Source organism: Mastigoproctus giganteus, chromosome 3 (genome assembly GCF_048544385.1).
Source record: "Mastigoproctus giganteus isolate SK-2022 chromosome 3, ASM4854438v1, whole genome shotgun sequence".
Taxonomy (NCBI): Eukaryota; Metazoa; Arthropoda; class Arachnida; order Uropygi; family Thelyphonidae; genus Mastigoproctus; species Mastigoproctus giganteus.
In genome coordinates, this window is record NC_143577.1 from 122,402,835 (window position 1) to 122,422,280 (window position 19,446).

Consider the following 19,446-nt stretch of genomic DNA (forward strand, 5'->3'; position numbering starts at 1 on the left):
ATGCTATGAACCTAGCTCTAGACCAGATTACTAAACTTTTAATTATGCCTGCTTTGATATACACTGACTGACTCACTCAGTGCTGTCTCCGCCATAAGGAGTAATACCAACTCCTCTCACCCTGTAATAAAACAGATTCATTCTAAGTTACTTTCTTGAAAGGAATCGAATGAAACTGTGACATTCTGCTGGAATCCAGAACATTGTGTATTGCAGGAAATGAAAGAGCAGATCTTGCAGCCCAACAGCCAGATACTACTCTTTTGCAGACTTTTCAAACTCCATATACTGATTATAAACATATTATCCATAAAGCATGTTACAATAGCTGGTCACTAATCTGGAGAGGTTATCCAAGAGAAACAAACTATACCAAATAAAACCAGAACCAAAGCTGTGCCTCTTTAGCTTCTGGAAAAGCAGACAATAAGAAACAATTTTAGGAAGGCTAAGGATTGGGCCTACTCACGTAACTCACCTGTATTCTGACCATTCACCATTTGTTAGTGGACTGTTCCAACTTTCAAAATATCCCCTTAACCGCCTTTAAACCGATTGTTAATACACAGTCATCAATAAATTTATTGCAGATTCTGGAAGATGATCCTAATAAAAAAGAACTGTTTACTTTCCTAAATCATATAGGAAAATACCACAAAATATAACAGGTATTACAATGAAGTTAATATTTCATATTTACCATTAGAAAGACACATTACGGGCCTAGCAACTGTGTGTTGTTAAAACTCAACAACAACAACAACAACAATCAACTTGTCTAGATGATCCTGCAGTACTTCTTTAACCAGTGATTTCATTATTTTCCCTGGAACAGAAGTTAAACTGACATGTCTATAATTACTTGTGTCACCTTTGATCCCCCCCCTTTGTGAATTGGGGTCACATTTGCACATCTCCAATCTGTGTGGACCTCCCCTGAGTCCAAAGATACCTTCATAATCATGGCTAATGGCCAGCTTACTTCCTTTGCTGCATCCTTTAATATAACTGTATAGATCCCCTCCACTTTGCTCTCAGTTATTACAAAATCATTTAACTCCCTCTTAGAGTTTGATAAGATTCTGGCTTCTACTTCCTTACAGAATTCCTCACTTGTGAATGCAGTTGTGAAATACTCATTCAGTTTGTCAGTTACCTGATCAGAATCATCAACAATCGAACCACTGATATCAAGTGGACCAATCTGGTTCATCCCCTTCCTTCTAGAGTTTACTTAAGTAAAGAAGTCTTTAACTGTTTTTCTTTGCATCCTTTACAGTTTAGCAATATTGAAAGATCTATAAATAGATTTTGTAGTAACTTAAAGCAAACTAAGATAAGTGACTATTTTAAATTATAATCATATTACAAAGTGTTATGTTTAATTAATATGTATATCAGTTAAGCTAGTACGTAAGTATAAATTTATTTTTATTTTGCTAACCTGTGATAATATTCTTTCTGTTTTCATGCATCATTTAATTGATAACGAAGCGTAAATTTGTGCTTTATATCTTTATTTTCATAGCCTGTGAGTAATATTTGCTGATTTTCACTTGTTAGAATCACTGTTTATTAGCATCAAAATTAATTTGCAAACCTGATCACTATAGTTGGCACTTACTGTATATAGTTAGTAGTGATAGTACTAGTATGTAATTTAGTTGCCATGCCTGTGCAACTGCATGTGTTTGGCTTGCCTGTAACGCATCAGATTGTGGTGGGGGGTGAGTTGAGTTCCATTTATACTCAGGTGTTAACGATATTTAGCAGTCATGTGGGCTTGATCCATGGTCCAATGAAATGCCTGTGCTGCTGCTGCTGCTGCTGCCCCTTCAACTACATATAATAAGATCAGCAAAGAGACTAAGAATAAAAACAATAAGTAAACAATAGAAAAACAGTTAACAATCTGTAAAAGTTATTAACTGTGTTTTTATATGCTGACTGAATGCATTTATGCATCTCTTCACTCTGTACAGAAAACTATTCTTTTCACCAGTTATTCATCATGTCTCACTTTTGAAACCACCCCATCAGGTATGATGTCACTACAACTTTCACTTGTTTTCATGCTGATTATGTTCCTGAATCAAAATGCTTCCCTGAATACTTTTGACTCCTTAGTCCTTGATGAATTTTAGTCCATTTAAGAGACAAGCTTACCTCATCATAACTGGTGCAAATGCTTATATTCTAAAAATGTGTTTTAACAAATTTAAAATAAAATAGAAAGTTAAGTAATTTTATTCTTTCCTTATTTTCATTTTTAATATTTTAGTATGTGCAGCATAGTTCACATCATGGAGAAGTCGGAGGTGAGAAGGAGTCAAATATTCAGACTGATGGAAGTATCAGGTTACGTATTGGTAGAATGCATGTTGTGCTCCTTCACAGATTTTTTGCAGAAATCCAGGTATTATTAATCCATTTCTTTATCATACTACATTTTAATTTAATAATGCTAAGTAAAATCTTATTCATTTTATTTCTAATTTAGTTAAAATTAAACAGTAAATTTCAACCTTTTGAATTCACTAGTGTTTTCAAAAGTATCAACTTTGCTCTGTTCACAAAAAAATCAGTGTTTGGTAGTAATTGAAAAATGTTTCCTTAACCATGACAAAATATAACCTTTCTGTCCTTTTGCAGTCCACTTTATATCTCTTAATTAATTTCTGAATTTGGGAGTGTAAGGTAGATGGGCATTGAGTTATGGATGGTAATTTTGTATTCAGTTCTGTGGGAACATGCTTCCCCCCCCCCCACCAATGATGCCTCTGGCAGAGTGAAGAAGCATAAACATTTTTCCAGTGCTCCAACCACTGTAAACTGAATAAACAGTGAGCTCTTCACTATGTAATTGTAATTACATGTGTGACATGGTAGATTCTCTTGATATATAAGACTATTGAAGATTAGTTACTTATTGCAAAATAGTGATTAAAAACTCAAAAGAGTTTTTAATTTCCCTTTTTAACATTAAGTGAATATAACATATTCCCTGAACACTAAACAACTTTCACAGTAAATGATGCTTTGCTAGTATACAGGCCCCGGGTGCCAAGCGTTATAGTGATCAAGTGATTCCCTGAGTGATTTCTAGAGCGTTTTTGTCAAAGCTACAGTTATATTCATTTGTAAAAGTTTTCTTACGTTCCCATTAATTATTTGTTAACTTAGTATTACGAATTGTAACTAAGTTACAGGAAGGAAATTCACCTTTCTTTTTTTCTCTTTAAACTAACGCATTAACCCTTATACCGCTTGATCACTCTAGCGGCACTGCTCCTGCCTCCCCGTGGCGGGGCCGGTAACCTGGGAGAAGAAATCCACTCTCCCGGGGCTGAAAGGAGCAAAGATGGAAAACAGTTCTTTTCCACCTTTAGAGCCATCGAGCTCAAGACTAGAAAAAGACACCGAAAATGACTATTCTCAACCAAAGAGGTTGAAAACAACCCCACAAGAGGAAATACCAGCTTTCCTCATACTACACTCTCTATCAGAGCTGCCTCTGAGTAAACTGTCCCCATTCCTTATCCAAAAATGCATCGAGTCTGCTGCAGGCTCACCAAAAACAGTAAAGCGGCTCCAGTCTGGAGACCTTCTTGTAGAGACTATGAAACCACAGCATTCTGAAAAATTACTAAAGATGACTACTTTTGACGGACAACCAATAAAAGTTACTCCCCATGCCACCTTAAACTCCTCGAAGGGAGTAATCGCAGAATGGGACTTGCTAACTGTATCAGAGGAGGAGATAGTTCAAGAGCTAGGTAAACAAAAAGTCATACAAGCAAGGAGAATTATGACTCGGAAAGATGGTGTGCTTGTTCCCACTAAGAGCATAATTCTCACTTTCAGCTCTCCCATCCTACCATCATCTGTTAAAGCAGGCTATCTCCATTGCCGTGTCCGGCCTTACATCCCAAACCCAATCAGGTGCTACAAGTGCCAAAAATACGGACACTCCCAAACTGCATGTCGAGGTGAGTCAGTATGTCCAATTTGTGGATCGAAGGAGCACAATCAAACTGAATGCACTGCTACGACTTCTGTTTGCCCAAACTGTAAGGGTGATCACCCAGCTTTTTCCAAAAGTTGCGAACTTTGGAAGCAAGGAAAAACAATCCAGAAATATAAAGTTGAAAATAAAGTGACATATTCAGAGGCCAGAAGGCAAGTACTAAAAACAGATCGAACACGTACATATGCAATGGCTGCTAAACAATTTCAGTCAATAGGTACACAAACAGATGTTGCCGTTCCCCCAAATATGTCCATCGCTAATTGGGCACGCTCCATTCTCTCTGCTCCCAAACAGTGTCCTTCGCAACAAAAAACTGAACAAGCCTGTAATACCCCAATTACCATTCCAGCTAATGTAAACCCAACAGCAAAACAAAAAGTGACAGAAACCATGGTACTGAAACCAGAATGGATATTGACCAGCACAATGACTCCGAAGAGGCCATATTAGAACTTCATGCGACTGATGAGATGGACGTAACACGCCCCTACTTTCCAAAGAAAGACAAAGGAAAATCGGATCGATGTAAACAAGTCACAACTAAAAAGCAGTCAGAAACAAAAACAACCAGCAAAACCGCTTAATGGAAAGAATTCTTCAATGGAATTGTAGAGGGTTTCGCAGTATAAAAGATGATATATGTGATCTCATCCACCGTTATGATCCAGCAGCCATATCCCTTCAGGAAACTTATTTAAATTCACAAGTGTGTCCTACTATAAAAGATTACTCTATCTTTAGAAGAGATAGAAGTATCGACTCTCCAGCCCGTGGAGGAGTGGCGGTTCTTATAAGAAACAACATACCATCGAAACATATTGCTCTTCAGTCTCCTTTTGAAGTAGTGGCAGTGCGCATTGAAATTGGCATCACTCTTACAATAGCATCTATATATATTCCTCCTAATTTCTCATTTTCTTCAGATGACCTAGAAAATCTAATAGAACAGCTACCGTCTCCTTTCTGCTTACTTGGAGATTTTAATGCTCATCATCCGATGTGGGGATCTCTAACAATTGACAAGAGAGGCAAGTTAATAGAATCCCTTCTGGACTCTTATCAACTTACCCTTCTGAACACTGGTGAACCTACCTATATTCATTTTTCGACAGGATCCATGAGTGCAATAGACCTATCAATCTGTTCTCCTTCCGTATATAGTATTATGGAGTGGTCGGTTTTTGAAAAGCCACTAAACAGTGACCACCTTCCGATTCTCTGCAAGCTGCAAACATGGGTAAACTCTCCTTCACTACGTCGCTCCTCTTGGAAATTTCGTAGGGCACACTGGTATGAATATGCCTCTCATGTGCAGTTAGACAACAAAATAATCCAATCTCAACCCATAGACAATGTCACAGAACATGTAACTAATCAAATATTATGAGCTGCTACCTCTGCAATACCAAAATCTTTCTCAGGGAAACGGAAACATAGTAATTACTGGTGGAATCAAGATTGTACACACGCCAAACAGTACAAAAATAGAGCTTGGAATTTATTTCGTAAATTTCCCACAACTACCAATCTAATTAACTTCAAAAGACTGAAAGCCAAGTTCCGCCAAATAAGACGAAAAGCAAAGAAAGATGCCTGGATCAGCTTTTCCTCGAGCATAAACAAGGATACAGACAGCAGAATTATCTGGAGGAAAATACAAATGCTTAATGGCAAATACATTCAGTCCCCAGCTACAATACTAAACTGGGAAGGGAAAGAGTTGTCATCCCCGGGAGAAATAGCAAATGCCTTAGCAGAATCATTCGCCAGTATATCAGCAATAGCCTCCTACAAACCAGCCTTTCAGCAAATTAAAAAAACTGCAGAGCAGCATAAGATTAATTTCTCTACCAGAGTTTCACATCCATATAACCAGCCATTTACATTAACAGAGCTTTTTGGAGTGCTCAATAAAACATCAAATAGCGCTGCTGGCCCAGATGGGATCTACTATATAATGCTAAAACAACTGAACGACAGAGAAAAAAGATCATTGTTAAACTATTACAACCGAATATTCTTAGAAAATGCTTACCCTATCTCCTGGTGTCACTCAATAGTTCTAGCCTTCCCAAAGCCCGGAAAGGATCGTACCTTTCCACATAATTATAGGCCAATTTCACTGACCAATTGTTTAGGCAAAGTCCTGGAAAAAATGGTTCACCGGCATTTAATCTGGTTCCTGGAAACAAACAACTTGCTAAATAGTAATCAGTACGGGTTCCGAAAAAACCGTTCCACCTTAGACGTAATGATAAAAGCAGAGTCAAATATACGGAATGCCTTCATAAGGGGACAGCATCTGGTCATGATTAATCTAGATATTCAGAAAGCCTTCGATACCACCTGGTGATATGGTGTTCTACAAGATCTTCATTCTTTCGGCTTGAGAGGTCATCTACCCCAATTTATACAAAGCTTCCTATGCCATAGAACTTTTCAGGTCAGATACATGAATAATTTATCTAAAACATTTGAACAAGAGGAAGGTGTACCACAGGGTTCCATTCTGAGTCCAACGTTATTTGCAATAAGAATCACCAACATGACAAGGGATGTACCAAATACAGTACAATCGTACATGTTCGCCGATGACCTCATTATCTCTACTCAATCCCAGACTATGAACACCATTGAAAGGCAACTTCAAATTGCTATAGCTAGAATAGAATCATGGGCATTGCGGAATGGTTATTCCCTAGCAGAAAAGAAGTCTGCTGCTATTCATTTCTGTAAAAAACGGAAACTACATCCGGATCCAGAAATATTTTTAAATAACAGCCTCATTCCTGTCACTACCAATTTCCGTCTGTTGGGTTTACATTTAGATAACAAACTTAACTTCGCTTCCCATATGGCATACCTCCGGAATACTTGTCTTAAAAAACTTAATATCCTAAGAGCTGTCTCTGCTATGTCCTGGGGTGCTGACAGAAGCTCTCTCCTACACCTCTATAGAGCTTTAATAAGATCGCGCTTAGATTATGGAGCACCTATCTACGACTCCGCCAGAAAAAGTTCTCTATTACGTCTGAACACCATCCAGCATAGTGCCCTTAGAATAGCTGTTGGAGCCTTCAGAACATCTCCGGTTCACAGCCTGTATACCGAGGCAAACGAATCCCCTCTGCATCTCAGGAGAAAAATGTTATTGTTAAATTATGCAGCAAAGATTGGAAGTAATCCAGCCCACCCCAGCTGGCAGTATCTGTTTGATCCTCAACACACCGTGCTATATCACAATAAACCTAATGAAAACCGCCCCGCAGGGATTCGACTGCAAGAACTCATGATCAGTTGGAAAATTAACTTTAAGAATATATTCCAAGACCTTGCCACTCCTGAACCTCCCTGGACTGAATTCATACCTCTCTGTGACAATTTCTTTTCAAGATGGGGAAAATCCTCCCTAGCAAATACCAACATTCAACAGCTACATAAACTGCATTCTTTGGAAACCTCAGAGAAAGTTCATATCTATACTGACGGCTCCAAAACAGATACGGCTGTTGGTGCAGCAGCAGTTTCCGCCACTTTCTTAACAGCTGCCTCTCTTCCCACTGAATGCAGTATCTATACTGCAGAATTATTTGCAATAAAACTGGCTCTAGATAACATAAACAAATATCATATCAAACAATCTTTGATATATACAGACTCTTTAAGTGCAATCAATGCCTTTCAATCTATCTTTCCTCCCTCTCATCCCGTTCTTAAAGAGATCCGGTCTAAATTATCTTACCATCAAACAGCCAACTACAAGGTTACCTTCTGCTGGATTCCTGGTCATGTCGGCATCCAAGGTAATGATTGTGCAGATGAGGCTGCTAAACATCCCGACTCTGGATCTTACAGTCAACTGAAAGCTCCATACACAGACTATAAATCCATTATTAAAAAAACATGTTGGAAACAATGGTCTGATCTCTGGCAATCTCAAACCAATAATAAACTGTTCCAGATAAAAAAAGTGCCCCAACTGTGGACATCTAGTTTTAGAAGAAACAGGCGACAAGAAGTAATTCTGGCAAGGCTTCGCATCGGTCATTCACACCCAACTCATCTGCATTTGCTTTTGGGAGAGACTCCTCCTAAGTGTTTTTTCTGCCAGTCGCAACTAACAATAAAACATATTCTCATTGAATGTCCACACCTTTCATCTGTCCGAAATTCCAGCTTCAGCTCCCTCTCTAATTGGCAGGAACCCTTAACGTTATCACATATTCTTGGCAACGAAGCATATTTCGAGGATCTGTTTAAGTATTTAAAACGCATCAATTTATATAATAGTCTCTAATCATAACGTGAAATCAGTGATACCCAAACCATGAACAGGCACAATATGGCCCAAGAGGCCCTTGTGCCAAAAACCTCAAATACAACAACAACAGCTAGTATACAACACTGATGGAAGAACTTTCAATCAATTACATGAAATAGGGAGAACTGACTTATTCTTCTATGGTCAGCAGAAATAAATGTCCAGGATGAAAATGTCTTATCCTCACAGAAGAACAGGCTGGATGCCTTCATGAGTTGCCCTTATATAACTCTACCTTCAAAGAAATGTCATTTCCAGACAGATTGCTCTGCCATTTCTCACCTGCTTTCTGAGAGGGTACCAGTAAGTCCTGAAACAAGCTGTCATAGCAATGTCTCATCTTCAAAGGCAGATTAATCTTATGATAATGCCATTTCTTTGAAAGGAGCACGATATGTAGTCCTTTGAAAGGACCACATATTGTACCTACATATGGGGCAATGTACAAACACACTCTAAAATTTTTGAATAACTTTCTTCTTCTTCCAGTCACTCTGAGGAGCTGTTGTGGCCACCAAAAAATTCCTCCAACTGCAATGATTGTGTGCTATACAAGCAGCATTGCAAAATGTCAGAAGTTCACTGATCCCATCTTTCCACCTAGTTGCAGGTCTTCCTCTGCACCTCTTCCGCTGGAAGGTTTTTCCTTCCATTATATTCTTCAACAGAAAGTTTTCCCTTCTTACTATATGACCAAAAAACTTGAGTTTTCTTTTGTTGATGCTATGAAGAAGAAGAATTTTAGGCCTGCCAATTTTATTCAATACCTACTTATTTGTTCTTTGATCCAAGTTGTTGTTTGTTTGTCATTTGGTTTTTAGGAGCATTAGCAACTAAGGCCATATTGCTCCAGGAATATGCGATGGTCATTCCCTGACCTTTCTGCATCCTCCGTATTTGGTGGTGATGGGCTCGAACCCCGGTCTAATCAAGAAACGTGTGCTACGCACTGCTGCTCCTTCCCACCTGGCTACGGAGACACCCTTCGATCCAAGAAAGAAATATGCAGTATTCTCCTGTAACACAACATTTCAAATGCCTCAATTTTCTTCCTGTCAACTCTTTTCAGATTTCATCCTTCACATCCATAAGTGGCAACTGGAAAAATTAACGAATCAATGATTCTCAGTTTCATCTTTAGGGGCATATCATGATTTCTCCATAATTTTATCAGATCAGTGACCAACGTTTCAGCAGGTGCCTGTCATCTCCTTACGTCGTTTGAGCAGTCACTGTTTTTATTTATTCTTGACCCTAAGTAATCGAATTCATCAACTTTCTTCGATATCTTGCCCATTAACCTTCACTTCACTTGTACTGGAATCGAGATTATCACCAATCACCATAATTTTAGTTTTACACACATTCAGAAACAATCCTTTTTTCTTACTTGCTTCACATACTCTCTTCACAGTTTCTTTAAGATGATCCTTAGAATTACAAATTAGCACAGTATCATCTGCATAACGAAGGTTGTTTATCTTCAGTCCTCCAATTTTGATGCCAGTCTCTAAATCTTCCAAAGCGTCATGCATGATATCTTCGGCATAAAGATTAAAAAGGTGAGGTGACAAAATACAGCCCTGCCTGACACCGTTACCTATTGTGAAAAAGTCCATGTTTCCCTTGTTCGTTCTCACAGTTCCTTCCTGTTCCTGGTACAGTAGCTTGATCAGCTACTGTACCAGTAACAGTCATCATTTCCCATATATCTTTATTTTCTCATGTTGAACACAATCAAATGCTTTTGCATAATCTATAAAACACAAAACGACTGGAACATTGAATTCTTTGCATTTTTCAATAACCAGTTGTAGGTTTAAGATCTGATCTCTGGTTCCACTACCCCTTCTGAAACCTGCTTGCTCTTCTGGCATTTCTTCTTCAAGTTTTCTTAAGATTCTGTTCAATATGATTTTAAGAAGAATCTTACTAGCGTGAGAAATTAGGCTAATAGTCCTGTAATTTGAGCAAATTTTCAGATCTCCTTTTTTTGGTAAGGGGACGAAAATTGATTTCTTCCAATCTGATGGCCACCATCCCAATTTCCAAATTTTCACAATCATTTTATGAAAAAACTCGGCGCCCTTCACACCTGTAGCTTTAATCAATTCCGCTGGGATTTAATCAGTTCCACATGACTTGCCACATGTTAGTTCTCTGATGATTTTTTTGATTTCTTCTTTCAGTGGAACTGGTTCATGATCACACTCTTGAAAAGGGGGTGGCAGCTCATTAATGCCAGCATGTGCTTCGAAGAGCTGCTCACAGTATTCTTTCCACCTTCTTTTGATTGTGTTCTCCTCTATTAAAATTACTCCTTTGGAGTACTTAATTACATTAAGTTTTGGTCGGAACTTTTGTCTTAAGGACTTAATTACATCATACATCTTTTTAGTGTTGTTTTGTTTGTTGTGGTATTCGATTTCTTTACGCTTTTGATTGATATAATCCTGTTTGTCCTGGCTTAAATGGCAGTTGATGACTTTGCTTAGTTCCTGATGCTCATCGTTTCCTTGTACACCCTGGGCTTTTGCAGTTCTTCTCTGTTCAATAAGTTTAAAAGTGGTTTCTGTAATCCAAGGCTTCCTGATCTTTGACCTTTCTCTAATGTGTCTATTTGCTGAATGCTTAATAATGCTTTTTGTATTTTCCCACATTTCCTCAACAGCATATCATCATCTTGTTCTAATAGAGCTTGAAAACGATTACCTGTTTCAAGCATATAATCGTTTGGAATATTTTCTACATCTAGTCATCTAGGGAAAACCTTATTCATGATCTTTTTTCAGCTTCAGCTTGAGTAGCTGATGATCACTACCACACCACTATCTACTCCAGGAAGTGTTTTTGCTGTGATTACACTGGAACGCCACCTTTGCTGCATAAGGATATAATCAATCTGATTCCTTGTTTTATGATCAGGAGATTTCCATGTGTAGAGCCTTCTCGGGTGTTGCTGAAAGCAGGTGTTACATATGATAAGACTGTTCAGATGACAAAATTCAATTACACTCATTTCTCATTTCTAGTGCCAAGACCAAACCTTCCACATCACGGACTAGAAGAAACTGTCTTGCCTACTTTTGCATTAAAATCGCCCATGTGTATCAAAACATCCTTTTTTGGATGAGTAACTTTGGGTTATATTATAATGCAAATTTGAGCATTATTGTGAATGGTTGGAAGTGCCGTTGCAGATGTTTTTACAAATATTTTTGAGCATTAATGCAGATGAATGTAACTCATATATCATTAATGCAGATGGATGCAGCTCATATAGCATTCTTGAAGATATTTCCTCTTTTTTTTGCATCTACCTTATTATGACTTAATGTTATCCTGATATAAACATTGCTTTCTGTTTGAATTACAACTGTGTACTTTGCTAAATTGTTCAACCCTGGGGAAAATGCTTGCTTTATTAAATTATTAGAAACCATTTAGAGAGATATTTTCCAGATGTAAAACTTGTACAGTTGAAGCTCTTTATAGTGAACCCCCAGGGGAATGAAAGAAACAATAATTATATTGGAAGAACATTATATCAGTAATTCATAAAATCAACAACAGAACAGAGTAAATTTTAATATTTATCATAATTCTACTAATACAATATAGTATGATCTAATTCAGATGTATTACAGTATTAAAAACAAGAAAATGAAGATTGCACATTTTGTATTGATGCTGTAGTAAGTTTGATTTGTAAATGTAAGATTAATATTTAGTGTAAATTAAGGTTTAATAAGGTTACTTTATAAATTACATATATACAGCAACTATTACATACAGTAGTACCTAGGTACAGTATCTATGTATATGTTATATTCTTACATATATAGATATTTAGGCCTAACAATAGACTGGGGAATTGATTTCAGAATTTAAAATAATCTGGTAGAATATACCATTTCACTGCAAAGCCTGTTTTAAAGGAGAATTATGAAGTCATATGATGGCAGTTAATTCGTCATTGCAGCTAGGCAGCACCGAAAAAATGACATACAAGTTCTAATGCTTGATGAGCATCTTTCAATGAACTTCTTTCTCATTCACACTAGGTTCACTATCATTAGATTTTTCAGGTTCCATTATGTATGCAATGAGTTCTCTTCATTTGTGTTCTCTTCAATCAATATCTTGAAACTTGCAGTGTCTGCATCAACTTTGGCATAGGCTTCAAAATTCATTTCACTTTAAGTAACACACATATCACAATTACATGCATTGTCAAAAATTTATTCACTATAATCAGACAATTAGCATTAGCATTACAGTACTCTAGGTGTGGCCTGACCATTGCCTTATACAAGGGAATAATCACCTCCTTATCCCTGCTAGAAAAATTCCTATATATCATTGACAATACACCATGAGCTACTCTTGCAGCCTGTCTGCACTGCTCAGAGAACTTCATATCTGCCTGCACAACCACCCCCAGGTCCCTTTCATTCTCTACCGCTGTCAGTGTAGTACCACAGAGTTGATACGTTGCTCTGGGGTTGCTGTTTCCCATGTGTAGTACTTTACATTTGTCAATGTTAAACTTCATTTGCCACCTCTTAGCCCATCTGCTCAACCTTACAGATCCTGTTGCAGCAGCATAGTGTCAGTAGTGTCCTAGACAACCCTGCCTACCTTTGTATCGTCTGCAAACTTCGACATTAAGCTTGATATACCATCATCAATATCATTTATGAATACAGAAAACAATAATGAACCCAACACTGAGCCCTGCGGGACTCCACTAATAACATTAGTCCACGATGAGCAGTGTCCATTGATTACCACTCTCTGTCTTCTCCCCCTCACCCACCCCTTTATCCACAGCAGCAATTTGCCTCCAATGTCACACTGCTCCAATTTGTGCAGCAGTCTTCCATGTGCAACAGTATCAAAAGCCTTTCTAAGATCCAAGTATATAATATCAAAGTTATTCCCTGCATCCAGTTCCTTTGTGATTGCATCATAGTATCCAATCAAATTGGTCAGGCAAGACTTCGACTTCCCCAAGACAAAACCATGCTGTGTCCGAGCTATAACTGAAGTCTTGTCTAAATGATCCTGCAGTGCTTCTTTAACTAGTGCCTCCATTAATTTTCCTGTAACAGAAGTTAAACTCACAGGTCTATAATTGCTTGTGTCAGCCTTTGATCCTCCTTTGTGAATTGGGGTCACATTTGCACATCTCCAGTCTGCGGGTACCTCCCCTGAGTCCAAGAAAGCTCTCATAATTATGGCTAAGGGTTGGCTTACTTCCTCTGCTGCCTCCTTTAATATAACTGGATAGATCCCATCCACCCCAGGTGCCTTTCTTGTGTTTATCTTCAACAGTTTCTCCTCCACTTTACTCTCAGTTATTACAAGATTCTCTCGCTTACTGCTAGAGTTGAATACACCTCTGGCTTTCCCCTCGCTAAATAACTCCTCATGTGTGAATGTCGATGCAAAATATTCATTTAGTTTGTTAGCTACCTGAGCAGGATCATCAACAGTACCCATCGATATCAAGTGGACCAATCTGATTCATCCCCTTCCTTCTAGAGTTTACATAAGTAAAGAACTCTTTGCTGTTTTTCTTTGCATCCCTTGCCAAAGATTTCTCGTACTCTGCCTTCACCTGCCTAACCTCCTTTGTAACTTGGTTACAGATCAACTTGTATCTATCATAGGCTTCTGTGTCATGTGTTAATTTGTATGTATCCCATGCATGTTTCTTCTCTGCCATATGCCTCATCAGTTCATCTGACATCCATTTAGGCCCAAACCTTGAACAATATTTCTTAGTTGGTATGTAAAGCCTAGTAGCTTCCAAGATAAGTTCTTTGAATGCTTCCCATTTTGCATTTGCTGTTGGTAATATCATCAGTTGGTCCCACTGTATAGAATTTACATACTGTCTCAGTCAATCGTAGTCACCTTTACGAAAGCAATAACCCTTCCCTTTACCCCTAATAGTACTTACCTCTTTGAGTAAATCCCACTTCAGCACACTGTGATCACTGCCACCTAGTGGTTCATTTATCTGCAGATTCTTAATGCATGAAGAATCACTGCTGATAATCAAATCAAGAATATTACTCCCTCTAGTTGCCTCCCGAACATGCTGATGTAGAAAACAATCATCCAATAAATCCACAAAAGCCTTGCTAGTGTGTGAGTGACCAGCCCCCAAACTCCAGTCAATATCTGGGAAATTAAAATCTCCCATTATAAGACTCTCTGATTTACTGGCCCACTCTATTTCCCTGTACAGTTTTTTATTATACACATCAGAGTCATTAGGCCTATAGCACACTCCTACTGTCAATGCTTATGTCACACCAAACTGACTCGACACTGCACTGTCCAGCAGTAGTAGTAGTAGTAGTAGTAGTGGCATGTGATGCAAGAAAGCAAATGTATGAGCTTATGCAGCATCAGCCAAAAAAAAAAAAAAAAAATCACACCATTCCCTCCAAATGCCTGTCCATTTCCTCCTTAAATTTATTCAACCTATCAACTTCCACAACGACAGATGGAAGTTTGTACCAGCAATTAACCACCCGCTGGCTAAAGGAAACTTTCCGCACATCTATTCTACATCTGTCTTTTCTTAATTTGAATTTATGCCCCCTTAGATTCGTAATCTGAACAAGTGGAAGGATCCCATCAGAATTCAGCGTGCTCAACCCATTCAAGGCCTTATATACCTCAATCAGATCACCGCGCAGGTGCCTAGTCTCCAGCCACTGCAATTTGCAGAACTTAAGCCTCTCTTGGTAAGAGGGTCCCTTCATTCCCCTCACCAATCTTGTTGCCCTTCTCTGTACACGCTCAAGTAAATCTACATCCTTCCTAAAATGAGTCCTCCAGACCTCTACGCAGTACTCAAGCCATGGCCTGACCATTGCCTTATACAGAGGGATAATAACCTCCTTTTCCCTGCTAGCAAAATTCCTATATATCATTGACAAAACTCCATGACCTGCCCTGGCAGCCTGTCTGCATTGCTCAGAAAACTTCATATCTGCCTGCGCACAATTACTCCCAGGTCTTTTTCATTTTCTACCACCTTAAGTGTAGTACCACACAGTTGGTACGTTTCTCTGGGGTTACTTCTACCCATATGTAGTACTTTGCATTTGTCAAGGTTAAACTTCAGTTGCCACTTCTTAGCCCATCTGCCAAATTATCTAGATCCTGTTGCAGTAGCACACTGCCATTACCGTCATTAACAACCCTGCCAACCTTTGTATCATCTGCAAATTTCGACATTAAGCCTGATATACCTTCATCAATATCATTGATAAATATACAAAACAACAGTGGACCTAACACCGAACCCTGTGGGACTCCACTAATAACATTAGTCCAAGAAGAGCAGCACCCATTGATTACCACCCTCTGTCTTCTAGCACTTAACCATCCTTTTATCCATTGTAGCAACTTACCCTTAATACCATTCTGCTCCAATTTGTACAATAGTCTTCCATGCGCAACAGTGTCAAAAGCTTTCCTGAAATCCAAATATATGATATCAAATTTATTTTTCGCATCCAATTCCTTTGTAATCACATCATAATATCCTATCAAATTTGTCAGACAAGACTTTCCCTTAACAAACCCATGCTGTGTCTGAATTATTGCTGCAGTCTTGTCTAGATGATCCTGCAATGCATCCTTAACCAGTGACTCCATTATTTTACCCGGAACAGAAGTTAAACTAACTGGTCTGTAATTACTCATGTCACCCGTCGATCCCCCTTTGTGAATTGGGGATACATTTGCACAACTCCAGTCCGTGGGAACCTCCCCTGAGTCCAAGGATGCTCTCATAATTATGGCTAAGGGTTTGCTTAGTTGCTTTGCCGTCTCCTTTAATATAACTGGATAGATCCCATCCACCCCAGGTTCTTTTCTTACGTTTAACTTCAACAATTTCTCTTCCACTTTGCTCTCGGTTATTACAAAATCATTAAGTACCTTGCTACAATTTGATAACCTTCTGCCATTTTCAAACCTTAATAATTCCTCACGTGTGAATGCAGATGCAAAATACTTATTCAGTTTGTTTGCTATCTGAGCAGGATCATCAACAGTCGAACCATCGATGTCAAGTGGACCAATCAGATTCATCCCCTTCCTTTTAGAGTTTATATAAGTAAAGAAATCCTTGCTGTTTTTCTTAGCATCTTTTGCCAAGGATTTCTCGTAATCTGCCTTCGCCTGCCGAACCTCCTTTGTGACCTGATTACAGATTAACTTATATCTGCCATATGCTTCTGAGTCGCTTGATAATTTATATGCATCCCATGCATTTTTCTTCTCTGTTACGAGTCTCATTAGTTCATTTGACAACCATTTAGGCCTAAACCTTGAACAACATTTCTTAATAGGTATGAACCTCTTAGTAGCTTCCACGATTAATTCCTTGAATGCTTCCCACTTAGAATTTACTGTTGGTAACATCGTCAGTTGATCCCACTGTACAGAATTTAAAAACTGTCGGAGACCACTGTACTCGCCGTTACGGAAGCAAAAACCGCTTCCTTTACCCCCGATAGTAGTTGAATCTTTAAGTAAATCCCACGTCAATACACTGTGATCACTGCCACCTAGTGGTTCTTTTATCTGCAAATTCCTAATACATGAATGATCACTGCTGATAACCAGATCAAGAGTATTACTTTCTCTGGTTGCCTCTCGAACATGCTGCTGCAGAAAACAATCATCCAATAAATCCACAAAAGTCTGACTAGTGTGTGAGTGCCCAACCCACAAGTTCCAGTCAATATCTGGGAAGTTAAAATCCCCCATTATAAGACATTCCGATTTACTAGCCCACTCTATTTCTCTGTACAATTATTCATTGTACTCATTCAAGTCATTAGGCCTATAACACACTCCTACTCTTATTTTTGCTTTCGCAGTGCTTATGTCACACCAAACTGACTCAACAGTTAACTGTTCATCTATATCAACTGGATGCACTTCTTTTGATTTTATGTTTTTCTTTATTAACAGCATAACACCTGCTCCCTTCCTATCCTGTCTATCCTTCGATAGACAGGATAGGAAGTGAAGCCAGCGATGTCCACTGGTTTCACTTCCTTGGATTTTATGTATTTCTTAACTAATAGCATAACCCCTCCTCCCTTCCTATCCAGTCTATCCTTTCTGTAGACGTTGTACTCCCCAAATTCCAGTTCTGCATTCCTTATATCTGTGTGACACCAAGTCTCTGATATCCCAACAATATCTGCCTTTGATGTTTTGAGCAATACCTCAAATTCATCAAATTTATTTACTAAACTCCTAACATTGGTGTACACGCAAATATACATGCACCTATTTCTATTCTTAGCTACCCTAACACAACCCATGTGTTTACTTGTACCGCAATGACTCCCAGCAGTCTCTGAAATATCCTGAATCTTGTTCTTTAGGCTTCTGCTCATTCCAATAGAAGCAGTGCAAGAATCTCTTTCACCTCTGCCAATGGCTACTGTTAATCTATTCATCTTTGTATCCCCCCAAGCTAGCAGTTTTCCGACCCACCTAACACTGCCTCGATAGCATCAGCAAATATTCTTGCACCCTTTTTATTTAAGTGTATCCCATCCCTGTAGAAGCAATCTCTCCTGTTAACAAGTACAGTCCAGGCTGAAAAAAATTCTACCCCTTGAGCCTTGCACAATCTTTCCAGGGCCGAATTGATCGACAAGGCTCTCATCATATACTCCCTCCTATCGTGTCTGGGCAGAATTGCAGACACTTTCAAATTCAACCCTATTTCACGGCTTTTTTTCAATAGTGACCTGTACTTGTTAAGCAATTCTGCCAGTCTCCTACTCTTGATATCATTAGTGCCAATGACTAATGATACAACTATATCACCTTTTGTACCCTTAAAAGATGATATCTGCTCTACAACGTCATCAACCTTTGCCCCTGGCAGACATACCCTGGTCCTGTTCCACCTATCCTTTTTACAAAGCATGATTCCCGTTTCCCTGACAATAGAGTCACCAACAACTACTAGTTTCTTTGGGACCAGCGCATTCTGCCTTGGGGGTTGCCACTGAGCAAGAAGCATGCAAAGCTTCATTCATTGCACATTCAAGGCAACAAAACCAGCATGTTTTAAGCAGTTAGCAATCACTTTTTTTTTCAACCTCATCTCATGCAAAATCAGTATTATCTGATATGTTTTGCATGAGATGAAAAACATATCAGTATTTGTACGTTAGTTTATGATGTGCTTTCAAGACACGGAGCTTTGTTTAGCAGCTTTCGTTGATAATTTTCTTTAAAGCACTAAATCGCACCTTTCTCAAGTGGCTGGAGAACTGATGTCATATTAGGTGGCAGGTGTTTTCAACAATGGTTTCACATAGAACATTCGCTTGTTAATGAGTGGGTTCAGTTATTCATAAACAGCAAAATTTTTCTATTCTTCCCATTTTTCTTTCATTCTAATTAAATTTTGATGACATCCAAGCCTTTTAGTTTGCTTGATTGATAGTCTCTAAACCTTTATAATACCTTACCTTTAATGAGAGCTGCTGGACTTTTCCAGTGATTAGGAGATGGCACTTCTCTGTACCAGAAATATTTGCCACTGGGAGAATGGTCATCTGTTGTTTTGACTTTTTTTTTTTTTTTTTTGCCATTACATTTCTCATTTTTAAATGTAAGCATTTTATCCAGTAGCACCCTAAAAAATTTTAAAAAATAAATTAAAGTCAATTTTCATCCAAGTCAACAAAACATTTTTTGAATGATTCTTCTCTCATTCCTTCAGACTTCAGTATTGATGGTTGCACTTTCACTGCACAACTTTTTTTTGAAAGACAGCCTATGATGAGTCTTAAATTTCTGGAACTTTGCATTTGAAACTTGAAATCTTTGTTATTCTTCTGATGAACAAATGGTTTAGCCTCAGTTTTGAAAGATTTCCATGTATGGGAATTTTTGTATGTATCATTATTAACCATTCCAAAACTACCTTTTCTAGATCTGATTGAAATTTAATTTCCAGTCTGTGCACTTTTTTGAAAGAGAGCCTATGACAAGTCTTAAATTTCTGGAACCCTCCTTTGGAAGACTA

General features: G+C 38.4%; 1 protein-coding gene across 1 annotated transcript in view; it reads left to right on the forward strand.

The window, feature by feature from the left end:
* LOC150088255 (intermembrane lipid transfer protein VPS13A-like) overlaps window positions 1-19,446 on the forward strand; it is a 3,009,916-nt gene that overhangs the window by 1,073,226 nt on the left and 1,917,244 nt on the right. Inside the window, exon 28 of the mRNA XM_090370087.1 lies at window positions 2,282-2,416. Within this exon, the coding sequence (XP_090226213.1) occupies window positions 2,282-2,416 (135 nt within the window). The remainder of the gene's footprint in view (window positions 1-2,281; window positions 2,417-19,446) is intronic.